Source organism: Podarcis vaucheri (assembly GCF_965113315.1).
Source record: "Podarcis vaucheri genome assembly, chromosome: 16".
Taxonomy (NCBI): domain Eukaryota; kingdom Metazoa; phylum Chordata; class Lepidosauria; order Squamata; family Lacertidae; genus Podarcis; species Podarcis vaucheri.
Genome location: NC_138754.1, coordinates 30,644,609 through 30,663,536, shown reverse-complemented (window position 1 = coordinate 30,663,536; position 18,928 = coordinate 30,644,609). Strand labels below are relative to the sequence as shown.

At 45.2% G+C, this 18,928-nt stretch overlaps 1 protein-coding gene across 1 annotated transcript in view; it reads left to right on the top strand.

Moving 5' to 3' along the window:
* The window catches only part of HIRA (histone cell cycle regulator), a 68,945-nt gene that overhangs the window by 1,733 nt on the left and 48,284 nt on the right, over positions 1-18,928 (top strand). Inside the window, exons 2-3 of the mRNA XM_082203060.1 lie at positions 12,982-13,044; positions 17,141-17,251. Of these exons, the coding sequence (XP_082059186.1) occupies positions 12,982-13,044; positions 17,141-17,251 (174 nt within the window). The remainder of the gene's footprint in view (positions 1-12,981; positions 13,045-17,140; positions 17,252-18,928) is intronic.

Sequence of the window (18,928 nt, the reverse complement as noted above, 5' to 3'; positions counted from 1 at the left end):
ATCTTGCTTTATTGGCCGAGGGAGCTGGCTTATATCTTCCAGGTCATGTGGCCAGCATGACTAAGCCGCTTCTAGCGAACCAGAGCAGCGCACAGAAATGCGGTTTGCCTTCCCGCCGGAGCGGTACCTATTTATCTACTTGCACTTTGATGTGCTTTCGAACTGCTAGGTTGGCAGGAGCAGGGACTGAGCAACGGGAGCTCACCCTGTCGCGGGGATTTGAACCACCAACCTTCTGATCGTCAAGTCCTCGGCTCTGTGGTTTAACCCACAGCGGCACCCGTGTCCCTGCATATACATATACATATATAAAATACAAAGCTAGGTGCCAAATGGCTCCTTAAATCAAGGTTACAGTTGCCAAAACGGGATGTCTAGTTGCCATTTTGGGGTAAGATGGCTCTAAAGAACTGCTGGTGCAAGTCTTTACTGCACTTGTGCAGCTTGGAAAGCAAAGCAACCCCATAGAGCTCTTTGCATTAAGCTAAGTAAGTTTTACAAGATGTCAACTGCAAACCCTTAATCTGACAGTTTGCCAAAGGAGCAGGGCAAGGAAAGAGCTTTTCTGTGCTACTTTAAGTAGGTGTTAATAGCATACTGCTGCAGTATAATCATACCCCATGACAGCAGTGGGAAACAGGGCCTGTGGGGGGTGGAGTGGGGTCATGTTGTTTGAGTCTTGAGGCCATTTTGATCAAGTCATACCTACCTCCCATACACCTGATCAGGTGTGTTGCAGGTAAAGATGTGGCTGAGCAGAAACAGGGTTTGCAGGTACTGCAAAGCACTGTGCCCTTGGCTTTACAAACTCTGATGATCAGTTGGCCATTATGTATGTATGTATGTATGTATGTATGTATGTATAAAGGTAAAGGGACCCCTGACCATTAGGTCCAGTCGTGGCCGACTCTGGGGTTGCAGCGCTCTCGCTTTAGTGGCCGAGGGAGCCGGCATACAGCTTCCGGGTCATGTGGCCAGCATGACTAAGCCGCTTCTGGCGAACCTTAGCAGTGCATGGAAACTCTGTTTACCTTCCCGACGGAGCGGTACCTATTTATCTACTTGCACTTTGACGTGCTTTTGAACTGCTAAGTTGGCAGGAGCAGGGACCGAGCAACGGGAGCTCACCCCATTGCGGGGATTTGAACCGCCAACCTTCTGATTAGCAAGCCCTAGGCTCTGTGGGTTAACCCACAGCGCCACCCGCGTCCCTGTATGTATGTATATGTTGCTTATATTCCCAAATGGCTGTGTGACAGTGGCCTGACTTGGCAAGCTCCAGCAATGAGCTGATCCTTGGCACTTGCAGAATGCTATTCACAGTACTAAGTTCACAGGACCGGAGACCATCAGTTGATCCTTGACACTTTCCACTGTGATGTCTGGTGATTAACAGGTGGGGCAGCCCCATCTTCCTGTCAAATGTGGCCTGGGGCAAGCGGGGAGGTGATAAGGGAGATAATGATTTGGACTGTGGGTCACATACAGTTCTCTACCTTTGCTCTGATATGTAACCGCCTGATTGTATGGTGAAGACAGTGGGAATGTGTATCAGGCTAAAGAAAGGATCTACAGTTTTTAAAATGCTGTTGTTCCTCTTGGGGTGGAGTTTGACCAGAGAGGTTCCCAAGACTGGTTGCTTTGTCATTCAGAGAGAATTAGATTATAGGATGCAAATAAATGGTTCCACTGGACCAGACAGACTGATTGGGTTGCATAGCAAACCTCCTTATTGCATCGGACCGGGCCCAATTTAAATATTATTTACCCGATGCACAGAACACAAGAAAGTGCATAGTCTGAGGACGCGGAGCATAACTTTTTAAAAGCCCCTTACCAGGTGTGCATAATCCAGATTTCTGAGCTTCTGCAGTGCTTACAGCACAGTCCTGACCATGTCTACTCAGAAGTAAGTTCTGTTGAATTCATCAGGTCTTACTCCCAGGTAAGTGGGGTTAGGATTGCAGCCTTAAACTTTGTTCTTTGCATACAGCATCAATAAAAATAAGTGTTTTTTTCGGTGGGTGGGGGATGTGTCTTCTTGGATTAAATAACATCTGAAGTGGGTCACCATTGCTCTGTCCATTTATTCAGCACGGGAGACAAGTGTATCAGAGAGTTGAGCTTTAATCTGGAAGGATAGGAAATTGGATGTCTGTTTGTTTGAGGAGAGAGGGGCGAAGTAATCCACCCCACCTACCACATGCTGCAGAAGTTCAGCTGGATACTGTATCATTTACCTTGTCTCAGAAATATCCCCTTTCCTGATGGTCTGCAAAGACAGGCTGGTGCGACTTCTTTTGGTGTTTAGGGTGGTTTAGTGTTAGGATAGCTTGCTGTTGTTTAGGGGTGCTTTAGAGCCCTGCTAGGGACGCGGGTGGCGCTGTGGGTTAAACCACAGAGCCTAGGGCTTGCTGATCAGAAGGTCGGTGGTTCGAATCCCCACAACGGGGTGAGCTCCCATTGTTCGGTCCCAGCTCCTGCCCACCTAGCAGTTTGAAAGCACGCCAGTGCAAGTAGATAAATAGGTACCGCTCCGGCGGGAAGGTAAACGGTGTTTCCGTGCGCTGCTCTGGTTCGCCAGAAGCGGCTTAGTTCTGCTGGCCACATGACCCAGAAGCTGTACGCCGGCTCCCTCGGCCAATAAAGCGAGATGAGCACCGCAACCCTAGAGTCATCCACGACTGGACCTAATGGTCAGGGGTCCCTTTACCTAGAGCCCTGCTAGAGCAGGTTAGAAGGAATTCCCAGGGCGCATATGTCCTCAATTTATTCTGGATGGGTACATAGTTCTGTCACTGCCCGTTCTACTATTTAACACTTTTCCCTTTTCAAATCACTCTTTGTCAATAGTCTAGAATAGTTGGTCTATGAAGCAAGCTTACTTAACTGGAAGCCCCATGCTTTGTGGAAGAGGTTTCATGCTCTAAGGTTGCATCTCTGTGTAGTTTCATATATAATGCTGCAGTTGAGAGCTCCTTTGGAAATTTGTTGTAAAGGCTGATCCGGTCCCACTCTGAAACACACATACACATTAATGAAAAGGTTGGGTCATGTGGCAAAGACCTCCCTGCAAGAATACAGGGGTTGGCATCCCTCGGCTAGGACTTTCATGCCCTGCTGGCCTCTGGGAAGCTCACATCTATGATCTATTCAGACACTGTAGGAAGCAGAATGCCAGATTAGACCTTTAGTCTGATCCAGCAGGGCTGCCCTTTTTGAGTTAAGCCTGCTTTAGAGGTCTGTTGCTTGTGGATTTCGAAAAAAGACTCCGGCAAAGTCGCTGATATTGAAGAGCACTATTAACCACGCTAAGAATTCCGACTGAAAATGCTCAGAGGCGTTGGTTTATGCCGTGGTCCTCTTCAGTGTCTGAGTAATATCTTGCGTTGGGCCTTCATAAAGCGGCAAGTTTTCATGGTTTGCAAAGTGCAAAAGAAGGTACCAGTTCCGAAGAGGATAGGTGAACACAGATGTTTTAGCCAGTGGAAGGAAAATGATTAAGTTTTTAACGTATCAGATGCGGTCTGTGTTCTTGATATCGTCTATCCCTGGAGGGCGGGGAGAGGATGCCTTAAAGAAAATTAGTGTGACTTTTGATGAGAATGCTTTCAAAGTGTCAAGGTGTACTTATTTACTACACTTACCGTATTTTTCGCTCTATAGGACACACCCGACCATAAGATGCACCTAATTTTAGAGGGGGAGAACAAGAAAAAAAATTATTTCCCTCTCTGCACAGCACCCTTTCAGCGAAGCGACAGGAGAAACGGAGCCCCTTCCATTTCTCCTCCCGCTTCGCTGAAGGGGCGCTGCGCAGAGAGGGAAAGCTGTGCAGCTCCTCTCCAGCAAAGCGAAGCCAGGAGAGCAAGAGGGATCAGTGCGCACCGACCCCTCTTGCTCTCCAGGCTTCAGCGAAAGCAACGCGAAGCCTCCGGAGCGCAGTGGGAGCTTCCGCTGCGCTCCAGAGGCTTCGCGTTGCTTTTGCTGAAGCCATGGAGCCTGCATTTGCTCCATAAGAGCGACACACATTTCCCCTTAATTTTTGGAGGGGGGAAAAGTGTGTCTTATAGAGCAAAAAATACGGTATCTATCTGCTTTCTTCTGTCATGGAACTGAGGGTGCTATGGACAGGGTTTGCCAGGCCTAGACAGTGCCCTCAGTCCACTGTAAGAAATTAGCCAGGCTCGTTTGCTATTGGCACGGGTCCAATTGTGACCATGTGGAGATCTCTGGCAACGGACATCTCCATCTGGCTGGCCCCTGTAGCAGGTAAGCAGAAGAGCTCATTTATTGCATTCACATCCTGCCCTTTTTCTCCAAGGAGTCCATGGTTCACAGACCACCCCACCATCTCAATTAATCTCTACAGTGACCCTGTGAGGAAGGTTAAGAAGGTTGGACTTGGCCAAGGTCACACAGTTAGCTTCATGACTGAGTGGGGATTTGAACCCTGATCTCTCAGGTCCTAGACAGCATCTTAAAAAGCAGAGACATCACCTTGCCAACAAAGGTCCGTATAGTTAAAGCTGTGGTTTTCCCAGTAGTGATGTATGGAAGTGAGAGCTGGACCATAAAGAAGGCTGATCGCTAAAGAATTGATGCTTTTGAATTCTGGTGCTGGAGGAGACTCTTGAGAGTCCCATGGACTGCAAGAAGATCAAACCTCTCCATTCTGAAGGAAATCAGCCCTGAGTGCTCACTGGAAGGACAGATCCTGAAGCTGAGGCTCCAATACTTTGGCCACATCATGAGAAGAGAAGACTCCCTGGAAAAAACCCTGATGCTGGGAAAGACTGAGGGCACAAGGAGAAGGGGATGACAGAGGACGAGATGGTTGGAGTTTGACCGAACTGTGGGAGGCAGTGAAAGACAGGAGTGCCTGGCGTGCTCTGGTCTATGGGGGTCACGAAGAGTCGGACACGACTAAACAACTAAACAACAACTCTCAGGTCCTACACTGGCTTCCTAGAGTACTTCTTCTACTTTGGGTCAGCTGTATAAATTAAGTAGGTAAATAAATATGGGGAAAGCAGAATGCCAGTTGTAGAAGGATCTGAAATATTTTACTTGAAGCTAGAATTGGTTTTATTCTGGATTGTTTTATTTGATATTTTAATGTGTTGTAAACCACTTTGAGGTTTCCCCCAAATATTCTTTAAAATACAAAGTGGTATAGAAATGAAATTGGGGGGGGGGAATACTTCTAATTGTAAAAAAAAATAAAAAAAATGGCGCCTAGGCATTCCATTGTGGCGACCGGAACCTAGGTTTAAGGTGTGCCATTTGGCGGTTAGCTTATATTTCTGAGTTTCTAACACTCTTTATGTTCCTCTTGTTGTGACTGTGCAAGCTTGGCAGGTACAATTTGTTAGCTAGGCCAAAAGCTGTACCTACTGAAATTTTATTTTCTGCACCAGTGTCAAAGGTAGAAAGAGTTCCTTAGACCTTCTGTTGCTTCTGTGCTTTTTCTTCCTCATTTATTTCCTCTTTTAAAAACAAAACGAAAACCTAAATATGCAAGCAGAAAGAGATTGTGGTAGAACCGCTGATGTGGCTAGGGCTGGGTGATGGTATATCAGTATAGCGTCCAAAACGGGTTTGAAGTCCAAATTGTGATACTGGTTTCATAGTTTTTGACCTGCCCAATATATTGCAAATCATGGGGTGTGGGTGTGTGCTATGCAAAAATTGCATTGTGGGGAAAAGCATGAAGCCAGCCAATGCCTTTACATAGCTCCATCCTTATTTCTGACATTGTGATATATCAGTATATTGTGATGCTTTGTTGTTGTTGTTTAGTTGTTTAGTCGTGTCCGACTCTTCGTGACCACATGGACCAGAGCACGCCAGGCACTCCTGTCTTCCACTGCCTCCTGCAGTTTGGTCAAACTCATGCTGGTAGCTTCGAGAACACTATCCTTGTGCCCTCTATCTTTCCCAACATCAGGATCTTTTCCAGGGAGTCTTCTCTTCTCATGAGGTGGCGAAAGTACTGGTGTCTCAGCTTCAGGATCTGTCCTTCCAGTGAGCACTCAGGGCTGATTTCCTTAAGAATGGATAGGTCTGATCTTCTTGCAGTCCATGGAACTCTCAAGAGTCTCCTCCAGCACCATAATTCAAAAGCATCAATTCTTTGGCGATCAGCCTTCTTTACGGTCCAGTTCTCACTTCCATACATCACTACTGGGAAAACCATAGCTTTAACTATACGGACCTTTGTTGGCAAGGTGATGTCTCTTCTTTTTAAGATGCTGCCTAGGTTTATCATTGTTTTCTCCCAAGAAGCAGGCGTCTCTTAATTTCGTGGCTTGTATCACCATCTGTAGTGATCATGGAGTCCAAGAAAGTAAAATCTCTCACTGCCTCCATTTCTTCCCCTTCTATTTGCCAGGATGCTTAACTGGTGATATATCACGAAGCTGAAAACCAGATATTGCCCAGCCTTAGTTGTGACCTACCTTAGACCAGATCTCGTCTTCCATGAATGCTAGTGCACACTTCCAAACGCTAATAGCAGAAGGCTTAGTTGGAGCCTGGTAATGACCCCTTCAAAGGTGGGAAACCCCGTAACTGTGAAAATAACGAGACAGAAAGCAACCTGGGCCATACCATTTTGGAATGTGTACCTTAGGGCAGTTCATATTGACTTCAGGGGGAAACGGAAGAGTAAACGCTAGTTCCTGCAGCATAATGTACTGTTGTGGTTGGTGCTTGTGTGCGGCGTGCCTTTGGGCTGGAACGCTGTAGCTTGGATAGTTGCGGAAGAAAATTTTGTCCCAAACTACACAAGCATTCCAAACCAAGGCAAGCTGTCATTAGGGAAATTACTATAACTAGGCAACTTGTTCATAAGAATGCTGATTGTAGGGTGTTTGGCTAGCAAAGCTGGTTGTAAAGTGATGCCCGTAGAAAATAACGGCATTGATCTGTCCCCATCCAGCCATCGTAGCTCTGAACTGCTGTAGTAAGAAAGGAAAGAATCGGAAACCCTCTAAATTAAGTAGTATTAAGAGGCATATCGGGATGTGGGTGGCGCTGGGGGTTAAGCCACAGAGCCTAGGACTTGCCGATCAGAAGGTCGGTGGTTCAAATCCCCGCGATGGGGTGAGCTCCCGTTGCTCGGTGCCCAGCTCCTGCCAACCTAGCAGTTCAAAAGCACGTCAAAAGTGCAAGTAGATAAATAGGTACAGTTCCGGTGGGAAGGTAAACGGCGTTTCCGTGCGCTGCTCTGGTTTGCCAGAAGTGGCTTAGTCATGCTGGCCACATGACCCGGAAGCTGTACGCCGGCTCCCTCGGCCAATAAAGCGAGATGAGTCAGCCACGACTGGACCTAATGGTCAGAGGTCCCTTTACTTACCTTAAGAGGCATATCACACTCCTTCCTAAGTAATAAAACATTAGGTTCACCGTGGAGATACTTCCAACAGAGGGAGAAATGCTTGAAGCATGTAGATGTTCTGCGAAAAGGGTTGGCAATTTTTTTTAGCGGCGGGCTGGTCCACTGTCCCTCAGGCCTTGTGGCAGGCTGGGGGGGGGGAGCTGGAAGAAGAGGTGAGGGGGGCAAGTACCGTATTTTTCCATGTATAGACTAGGTTTTTTCCCTTTAAAATAATGTCAAAAATAGGGGGCATCTTATACACGGGGACATCTTATAGATGGAAAAATATGGTATTCCTTCTCTCTAGCCCCAGCTGCTGTGCTGCTGCCACTGCCACCACCACTGCCACTGCCACCGCCGCGTCTTCTCGTGGGTAGGCAGAGTGAGCTCCTCCACTCTGCTGTCTGGCATAGCTCAGTTGGTTAGAGTGTGATGCTGATAACACCAAGGTTGTAGGTTCAATCCCTGTGTGGGACAGCTGCATATTCCTTTATTGCAGGAATATGATTCTAGCATATTTTAACTCTGAGATCCTAGCATGTTCAGGCTTTTAAGATCTTTGGAATAAGTTTGTCCTCAGGAAAAACAGAATATACTCAAGCATATTGATTTAAATATTTTAGGGAGGAATGGGACCTCAATGGTTTATCAAGTGCATTTTCCTGCACGAAGCTAAAATCCTTCCCAAAACTATCAGTTTTGGTAGGTTTGCAAATAGTGCTATGAAAACATAGCTGCGTGTACGGTTCCTTATCTTGCTGTTTCCAGACAGCTAATCCCTGTAATCCCAGTGTTTCATTCTTTGCTCATCTGTTACCAGATGCTCAGTCCATGGGGGAAGAAGGTGTTCAGTAAAGTAGCCGAAACTTCATTCAGACCTCCAATGACAGGCAGTGGGCAGTAATATCACCAATCCAAAAGATTTCAGAAAACGTTATCATCCAAAATGCACATTTGGATAAACTTTTACTTAGCATTGAGTCTTTATTCTTTTCTCCCCCCCCCAAAAAAAACACACCAACCTGGAAGGTTTTGAAGGGCTTTTACAAGGTCTGCTTCAGTACAGTGGCACCTTGGTTCTGAGACTTAATCCGTTCCGGAAGTCCGTTCCAAAACCAAAGCATTCTAAAACCAAGGCGCGCTTTGCCATAGAAAGTAATGCAAAATGGATCAATCTGTTCCAGACTTTTAAAAACAACCCAAGAACTGCAATTTAACATGAATTTTATTATCTAACGAGACCATTGATCCATAAAATGAAAGCAATAAATTATGTACTGCAGTCACACAGTCAATCAGTTAGTAGTTGAATTGGGTCCACACAGTCACAAAAACAAACAAAGAGCCGCAAAAAAACAGACCTCAAAATAAATAGCAAAAACAGACAGACCTCGGCGTAAAACTCACAACAGAAGTCTGGCACTCAAAATGGAAGTGTGGCAATCAAATCAGAGGCGTAACACTCCAAACGGAGCACGTTCAACTTCCGGAAAAAGTTCGCAATCCGGAACATTTACTTCCGGGTTTGCAGTGTTTGAGTTCCAAGTTGTTTGAGAACCAAGGTACCGCTGTATAAGGACAACCTGTGCGCCAGACTGTCACCTAACAGCAGCTATTCTAGCAAGCTGCAGAGCAAAGGGGGAGAAGGGAAGCAGGACTCTTCCATCCGTTCTGCTGAAATACCAGCTTCCCAGACTAAGCTGCCTGAACATTTTCCATTCTAGCTGGTCAATATAAAAAACTGAAGCTTCAGAAACAGGTCCCTCCACACACTGCCTGCTGTTCAATCGCCATCTTTCTCTTTTCAAAATTTTGTGCCGTGTCTAAAAGATTGTAAGCCTGAGAGCAGGGACTCTCCTGGTTTTCTTTATTGTTCTGTAAGCCTCCCTGACAAACTCTTTGACACTTAAAAGCAAGGTAAAAATGCTTAAACAGACAGTGTAGAAAATGGTTGAATTTTATTCTGTTTGAATTTATTGATCCCTTTCATAAACTGGCGTGTTGCCACCCCCCACTAAAATAAATGTTTTGTGCTTTGATAATAGGTGGACATTTATTGTAAGGTGTTTTTAGCACAGCTCAGTGTGGAAAAGAGGCATACAAATTAGCTAAATCAGTCAATAAAAGCATCTTGCTGTTAGCTGAAAAATGTGCGCCATCATTCCTGCAATGGACACGTTTGGATGCAGGATACAGTGGTGCCTCGGGTTACATACGCTTCAGGTTACATATACTTTAGGTTACAGACTCTGCTAACCCAGAAATAGTACCTCCGGTTAAGAACTTTGCTTCAGGATGAGAACAGAAATCGTGTTCCGGCGGTGCGGCGGCAGCAGGAGGCCCCATTAGCTAAATGGTGCTTCAGGTTAAGAACAGTTTCAGGTTAAGAACGGACCTCCAGAATGAATTAAGTACTTAACCCGAGGTACCACTGTATATGGCTAGCTACAGATAGCCCTATGCTTTGCATCCAGCACTTTGTTGGACGAGTGAAAAGTCAGCAGAAACCAAGAAGAAGTGCCTTCTCTGTCAAGAAGTATTGAAGAAATATTTTACTTTTGCTTTTCTGTTTTCCTTTCAAAAAAAGTTGACATCTTACTAAAGATGCGATTACTTAAAATATTTTGGGAGTATCAGACCTGCTGGATTTGATTACAGTGGTACTTCAGGTTACAGACGCTTCAGGTTACAGACTCCGCTAACCCAGAAATAGTACCTCGGGTTAAGAACTTTGCTTCAGGATGAGAACAGAAATCGTGCTCCTCCGGCGGCAGGGGGAGACCCCATTAGCTAAAGTGGTGCTTCAGGTTAAGAACAGTTTCATGTTAAGAACAGACCTCCGGAACAAATTAAGTTCGTAACCAGAGGCACCACTGTACTGTAACATTTGAGCTCTGGAAATTTATTTTAGCATGCTTGAAGAAGCATTATATTATTTGTTGATTTGCTATTTGCCGAATTTCTGTTTTTCCTCCTTAACTGGTCAAATTTCAACCTAAGCCCCGAGTTTCCTTTTTCTCCTCATGCCTGTGCCAAATAGGGCAGTCATCAATCCCTGTCAGACAGGAGCAAATACCTTTTTTGGCTTGTTTCAACAGGATATAAAAATAGGCCAACTGTCGGGGGAAGAAGAGGGACCAAAGAATAACGCAGCCACTGCAAATCCAAATAAGTTGTGGTGTTGGTGCCGGGAAGTGAAGTAGCTACCTTGACAGATGCCTAAGCCTTTAGCTTTTGAAAGTTCCCAAATGGGGCAGGTCCAGAGTGGGAAAGGGCAGAGGATGATGATGGTGATGATTTAGTTGATGAGCCACTTCCTATCAAGCATCTCCTAGCAATTTCACAATACAATAAAGAAATAAAGCCAGTTAGCCAGTGTGGTGTAGTGGGTTAAGAGCAGTAGTCTCGTAATCTGGGGAACCGGGTTCGCGTCTCCTCTCCTCCACATGCAGCTGCTGGGTGACCTTGGGCCAGTCACACTTCTCTGAAGTCTCTCAGCCCCACTCACCTCACAGAGTGTTTGTTTTGAGGGAGGAAGGGAAAGGAGAATGTTAGCCGCTTTGAGACTCCTTCGGGTAGTGATAAAGTGGGATATCAAATCCAAACTCTTCTATTACATACATGTTTGTGTCCAGTTTCGCTCCCTAACAATCCATAATCTACAAGTCAGTAACAGAACATGGTTTGAAGTCAGACTAGCAGTTGTGGCTTGTTGGGGAGAAACAAGCCACAATCTTGGATTCAGTCATAACGCCAGGTCCCCTGTCCCTTGTCTTTTTCTTTTGCAAGGAGGGAGTAAGGTAAAGGGCCCCCTGACCGTTAGGTCCAGTCGTGGCCGACTCTGGGGTTGCGGCGCTCATCTCACTTTATTGGCTAGTGGAGCCAGCGTACAGCTTCCGGGTCATGTGGCCAGCATGACTTAAGCCGCTTCTGGCGAACCAGACCAGCGCATGGAAACACCGTTTACCTTCCCGCTGGAGTGGTACCTATTTATCTACTTGCACTTTGATGTGCTTTCGAACTGCTAGGTTGGCAGGAGCTGGGACCGAGCAATGGGAGCTCACCCCATTGTGGGGATTCGAACCGCCGGCCTTCTGATAGTCCTTTGGCTGCAAGTCCTAGGCTCTGTGGTTTAACCCACAGTGCCACCCGCGTCCCAAGGAGGGAGTAACGCAAGAGAAATGAGGCTGCGTGTCTTGGCACAGTTTATTGAGCAAAATTTCTTGTCTTAACTCGGAAGTTCACGGAGGTAAAGGCTGTCAGCAGCTACTAGACACAGTGGCTTTACTCTGTGTTTATGCTTGGATTCGGATTGCGTCAGTTGTTGGAAACTGCAGGAGGGGAGAGTGCTGTTTCACTAAAGACTTGCTTTCCGGCTTCCTGCATTCATCTGGTTGGCCACTGTGAGAATGCATTGGACCATGGGCCCATTTAGCTCAGCATTGTCAGCACTGACTGACAGCAGCTCTCCAAGGTTTCAGACAGAGAATTTTTCCTAGCCCGACTTGGAGATGACTGGGATTGAACCTGAGACCTTCCGCATTCAGAGCAGATGTTTTGCCACTGAGTTGTGGCCTTTCTGCAAAAGTGTTAGTTCAAATCAGGCCTCCGTCTCCAGCTATAAAGCAGCCTTTCTATGAGTGGAACATGCCTTCCCCATTCGAAGGGCACTATTGGATCCAGCCCGATGTTCTGTTTCGGCAAAATGCAAATACAGAGAGCTGCTATTGTGCTGGAATAACAATTATACTGCACTCTGGGTAACTCTCTTGCTGTGTTTCTTCTTTCTCTTCCCCCACCTTCCTGCCACACACACACAACTCTGATTCCCCTTTGTTTTTAGATTCTAAGCCCCTTGGGCTATGATCAAACTTGTTTATTCTAAAGTGCCATGTGTATAATATGGCGCCAATTAAATAAATTGCATTCACATAACTCACACAAATATCATTCATGTAACTTAATGCTTGGTACTGAGGATCTGTTGGAGGTACTCAGTACCATAAGGTGTGATCTCTTATTTGACTTTTTATCCCACTGGGTTCAAAAGATGGAGAAGCTGTCATAAGATCTTCAGATGAGCCACCTTTTGAACAAATGTACTGTCAATTGGTGCAGTGTGCTAGGTATGTTTAAAGGAGAGGGATTTGTCTATCGTGCCACCCAGCTTAAGGAGGTTCAACACATGCCAACTTCAGGCCTTCTTCTTTGCCTTTTTTGATCCACCATTTTAAAACTAACTTTACAGCCTCTGCCAGCTTTTCAGTTTCCTAAATCATTGGATTTTCTCAGTGGTTGAGTTGTACACTGTCCTGGAATCCGTTGGAAGTGGTATAGACATCTTAAAAACATGATTTCCTGTTGCTTTTCTAAAAATAAAAGTGTAACACCTGCCATCAGTCATGTGCTGAAATGATGCCTGCTTTCAGAACAAATTTCAAAAGTCACACTCAGTGCCAGATCGCTGTTTGGCTTGGACTGTGCTGGTGGTTTGGATGGCAGGGAGACATTTGGTATCGAATTCACTTTGTGTACAACCTGGTACATTGTGGGAAGAGGCTCCCAAGTCATGTGATTTTGTTCCTCTTACTGTTTTTCAGGGAAGCCGATATTTTCAGTTGACATTCATCCAGATGGGACCAAGTTTGCAACTGGAGGGCAAGGTATGTTCACAGATTATATCCTCTTGAGAAAACTCTGTTTCCAAGTTGATTACTGGTCACCTTGAAAATAAATCATGGATCATGTTTTTTCAATGCAGTACCAAAGAGTTACGTGTGGGGCTGATTGTATGATAACCATTGCAAACCATACATATATTTTAAATTGTTGCAGAGGTGGAAGGTAAAATTGCATAAGCCATTTCTCATAGTACTGATCTACCCTCCTTTCATGCACATAGAAGTAATGAACCACAGTTTGTGGCTTAATGTTACGTCTGAACCAGTAATCTGTTTCATTTGTTTGTTAAGCCAAGGTGTGTCCTTGGCTTTTGTTGGCATAAAACAACCCATGATCCTCAGCTTGGATGTAAAAGTGTGCTGTGGTTCATGGTTTGCTGCTCTTGCTTGTGCAATAGGAGAAGCAAAATGCGAGAGATCTTTGCATTCGGGCTAAACTATGGTTTAGCATGAGGTCCAAACCATAAATGAGACTTGCTGTAAATCTTTCAACACTCATATTTTCTGTAAAGGTAAAGGGACCCCTGACCATTAGGTCCAGTCGTGACCGACTCTGGGGTTCCAGCACTCATCTCGCTTTATTGGCCTAGGGAGCCGGCGTACAGCTTCCGGGTCATGTGGCCAGCATGACTAAGCCGCTTCTGGCAAACCAGAGCAGTGCACGGAAACGCCATTTACCTTCCTGCCGGAGTGGTACCTATTTATCTACTTGCACTTTGACGTGCTTTCAAACTGCTAGGTGGGCAGGAGCAGGGACTGAGCAATGGGAGCTCACCCCGTCGTGGGGATTTGAACCACCGACCTTTTGATCGGCAAGTCCTGGGCTCTGTGGTTTAACCCACAGCACCACCCGCGTCCCTCATATTTTCTGTAGGATGCCCCATATAACATATTAAGACATTTCTTCCTTTAATTACCGTACAGTCAAGCTGCCCTTATTCTGTTGAATAGCGTTCCTGTTGAGATATGACAGGCGGTCACAGTCTGTACTTTTCAGGAACAATGGAAAAGGCTTTTGTTCCAACAGGCTTTCCCAGCTGCATAAACGTGTCCTTGCCATGAGTGTGTCTATTTGGCATTGTTTTAGTTTTGTTTAATTGTATCAGTTGTGTTTTTGTGTGTGGTGACTGCCTTGAGATTATTGTGTGAAAGGTGACTAATAAATGAATGACAATGATAATTCATTGCTGTTTTACACCAGTTCAGGGCTAGCTCAGATCTTTGACTCCTGTTGATACTGTCCTTCACACAGGGAGGAGGGGTTGGAGTGCACATATTATGCTGTGACAGGTGTCTCTCCCCTCTCCCCCCGTTACCTGTGAATCTTTGCCTCCCCACTTAAAATAGGTGAAATAATCACAGATAACACGCAAATGGCCATTTCCCTTATCTGATAGAAATTGAAGGGGGTGGCAGCATTTCAATGGGGACAAAACCCGATACTTTCCCTGCCACACTAGAGATCCCATTAGGCTTTTTCATGCATCACACGGAATGTGGGTGCACTGTATACATGTGTTTGTTTGAAAGCGGCGCTTACTTGTTCATTTGTACAGCTCAGCTAGCACATAAGGATACCTACAGACTGTGCACTTGCTGCTGGTTACATGTGAATAAATTTTCAGTCCAACTGTTATGTATAAAGATTGTGTGCTTGTTGAATATGTGTTTGTGTGTGTCTGTGGGCTGTGTAAATATTGTAAGAAAAGGAAACAGACAACGGAATGTTATTAAATCACACATTTTAAAATCACGACAAGCAACACATGCTTGTTTATACAACTAATATCGCTCAGGTTCTTCTCTCCCAACCATTTCTTTTCCTCGTTAAGTTTTCAAATTAAAAAGTAATAATTTATTATTAGTATCATTGCTGATGCTATTTTAACTGTTCTTTTCCAGTGCTCGGAGTGACATGATTTTAAAACTACAGAAATAATAAAAAATCTATAACCTCACCATAGAAAAGAACAGAAACAAGAACTGGCAGCAATGTATAACTGCTAGATCATCATCACAATACAGCTTTGCTTCATATAGATAGACCTTCTCCACACAAGTTTCCCCTGCCACAATGAAGGGCATTTTGTTAGCTTACATTGATCTTGCCATTGCTCAGCGTAGTTTAAAATGTGTAATTTAATAACAGTCTATAACTGGTTTCCTTTCTTTGCTTTATTTACATTGGCCGGCTCAACCTCATTTCTGTTAATCAAATCAACAATGCAAGCAAACCTTGTTGCTGTTTCTGAAGAGTGACATTTGATAATCTGACTAAATCGTCTTGGCCATTTTCCTTTCTTAGGTTATAAGTTTGAATAATCATTCTAGCTATTTGTCTCCATATGATGCTGTTTTTGTTGTTTTGATTTCCTCCTGGAATCCAACCTGCAATTGCACAATCCCTTAAACCCTGTCGATTTTAGCAAATGTGGTGCATCTGTATGCTATGGGCTGGACTGCAACTTTTGTTTCTGCGTAGACAATTTAGTGTCCCAGGGCCAAGGGAAAATTAGCTGAATGTACAGTGGTGCCCCGCAAGACGGAAAACCCGCTAGACGAAAGAGTTTTCCGTTTTGGAGGTGCTTCGCAAAACGAATCTCCTATGGGCTTGCTTCGCAAGACGACAATGTCTTGCGAGTTCCTGCGGGGTTTTTTCCCCTCCCCCCCTTTTTCTAAGCCGCTAAGCCGCTTATCAGCTGATCCGATCAGCAGATAAGCCTCTAATAGCGCTAATCCGCTAATCCGTCAATGGGCTTGCTTCGCAAGACGAAAAAACCGCTAGACGAAGAGAATCACAGAACGGATTCTTTTCGTCTTGCGAGGCACCACTGTATTTTGAATGGGAATGTATGGGATAGCTCAGTTGGTAGAGCATGAGACTCTTAATCTCAGGGTCGTGGGTTTGAGCCTCATGTTGGGCAAAAGATTCCTGCTTTTCAGGGGGTTGGAATAGATGAGCCTTGTGGTCCCTTCCAACTCTACAATTCTATGATTCAGCCTTTCTGAATTCTGTGGTTCTATGAAACACCGCTTGGGTGCCAAAGAGTTGTAGGCTGCAATCCAGGGGTGCCCAGACTTTTTTCAAAGAGGGCCAGATTTGATGAACATGCGTGATGGCCCACCAGAGCTGTTGAGCTTTTTTTTTTACCATTCCCCCCCCCAAAGTTGTTCAGCTCTTTTTGGGATTTTACCCCTATTAAATCGACCGGCGGGCCAGATTAGGACTTTGCACATGCCTGCTGTAATCCTATATAGTTTTACTTGGAAATAAGTCCCATTGGACTCAGTGGTGCTTCCAGCCAGTGGCCTTCAACCAGTCAAGACTTGAGACCCACCTCTGACTTCCAAGCTGCAACATAGGACCCATCTGATTTATAGCAATGCATATGATTGAACCCTAAAATGGCAATTCACAGAGCAATATACATAGTGTTACTTCTGCATCACTGCTGAATGAAAACGAATCCTGCAGCGTGGCAAGAGCGTGAGCATGCAGTTGCCAAGAAATAGGCATTTTATTTTATTTTTTAAATGGCTCCTGCCTTCCTCCTTCTACATTGCAGCACTCATGGAAATTGATAAAATGAGCATTTTGTCCGGCGAATGCGTCCTGGTCCAGATAAGCATATAGTGCTCCTTTGGTCTGCTCAGCCGAAGCTGGAATCCAACATGGCGGCAACAGCTTTGCTGAGGACCACCTGGTGTGGCCTATGTCCTGAGCAGATTTGTTGTGTGCTCTATCCAAAGCAGCAAGTGCAAGTATTTACTCTTTTGCAATGGAATTTACCCCCCACTCTCTTGTTACCCCCCAAAAAAGAAATCAGTTCTGGGGGCCCCCCAACCCTCTGGAGCAGATTGGAGAGGAGGGTGCAGAGTGGGCTAGGGGGAGTTCTGTGCAAATGTAAATGGAACTCTGTAGTTGCAACCCACCCACCCCACAGTGTTGCACTGTCAGTCTTTCTCTATTTGATCAACATCATCATCATCATGGCTGCATGCAGGTAACGAAAGTATTCTCTGTGGAAACACCAGCGCTTTCCTGTAAAATGGCATGTTGGTTTCTCTTTGTCCTTAGGACAGGATTCTGGGAAGGTTGTGATATGGAACATGGCTCCCGTCCTCAAAGAGGAAGACGAAAAGAACGAGAATGTACCCAAGATGCTCTGTCAGATGGACAATCATTTAGGTATTGTAGAACAGGGAAGCGCGGACTTCAGGTTTGTGGAATCCAGGAGAGCTCCAACATCCACCAGGGGTGCAACAGGCATACAGTGGTACCTCAGTATACAAACGGGATCCGTTCCGGAGCCCCGTTTACATCCTGAATGGAACGTAAGACGTGACGGGGCATCTGCATGTGCACAGGTCGCGTTTTGCCACTTCCGCGCATGCGCGTGACGTCATTTTGAGCGTCTGCGCATGCGCGAGCGGCGAAACCCGGAAGTAACGCGGTCCATTACTTCTGGGTTGCCGCGGAGTGCAACCCGAAAGTGCTCAACCTGAAGCACATTCAACCCGAGGTATGACAGTACTGTAAGGATTAAAGGATTTTGAGACCTGGAATTTGTTTGGCTGCTTTTTAGTACAGTACCAGAAATGGACAGAGCTCACAATTCTTCAGCAGAGAAATCCACTTCTGGTTTACCCTTCACCCCCCAGCTTTCGTAATTTCAGACGTATAATTTAAAGGGGCCAGGGCCGGAATTTTGTTCTTTAATAATTGATAGTCGGAAATCCTTGGCCATTTACTGAAAATTGCCCATAGATATAACACTACATCTCTTATCTACCTTCTATCTATCCCTTCTGGAGAATTACATTTCCATTTCGGTGCTGTTTGGTCAGTAAAGTGCAAGGAATGGCATGGAGTCGTGTTCTTCAACGTTGGGTCCCCAGAAGTTGTTGGACTACAACTCCCATTATCTTTCACAATTGGCTTAGCTGGCCAGGGATGATGGGAGTTGTAGTCCAACAACACAAGGGAATCACAGGTTGAAGAACTCTGGTGTAGAGAACCGTGGGCCTTAATTGCATATCAGAGGATTTTAGAATTTGAAAACTGCTTTGAATGTTACACTAAGCCATGGTTTGGTGTTAAGGAATGACCCATCTTCTTGCATGCTCTCCCCCCCACACCCGCTTGTTCCACTTTTTATAAATACCTTTCTGATGTCCAGAAATGAGTGGGTTGTACTATAATGCCAGATGGTACCCATTCTCAATTGCACCATTTTTAAAGGACCTTAAGTTATGCAACTGAAATATTTGCTCGGTGACCCATTCATTTTAAAGGAGAACAGAAGGCTGTAAAGATTTAAGTGCTCATACACACCACCTCCTCCAGTATGACCCTGCCCACATTGTGAGATCAACATCCATGGCCTTGCCCTTTATCCACCACCAGAACATGTATGTGGGTACAAAAGTAGTAAAGGAGACCTGAAGCATTGAGCATATTGAATCTTGCCATTGGCAGTTAATACCTGCTTATCAAACGAAGCATATTGCTATTGAGTGCATTGATATTTCTTCGCCTCTGATGTTGCTGAGTTTTCGTTTCATTTTATTTTGCTTTCCTGGGTTACTGTTTTACAGACATGACATTATGCCGCTTTGCTCGGCTTGTAAGCTATTTTGATCATCGCAGGTGGAAAAAGTTAAATTCCAAACAATAAGTACATTTCAAATACTTGTTTGTTGGATACACAACATCTCTGAAGAAAAGCATTGTTTGAAATGTAGGCAATCACATTTCCTTCCCTCTTCATTCATGGTTAGTTCCCCCTCCACTCGTACTGTTTGTTGGGTGCCGCCCTCACCTCCCACCAGTGGGACAGAAACACAATCAGTTTCTGCAGCTGAG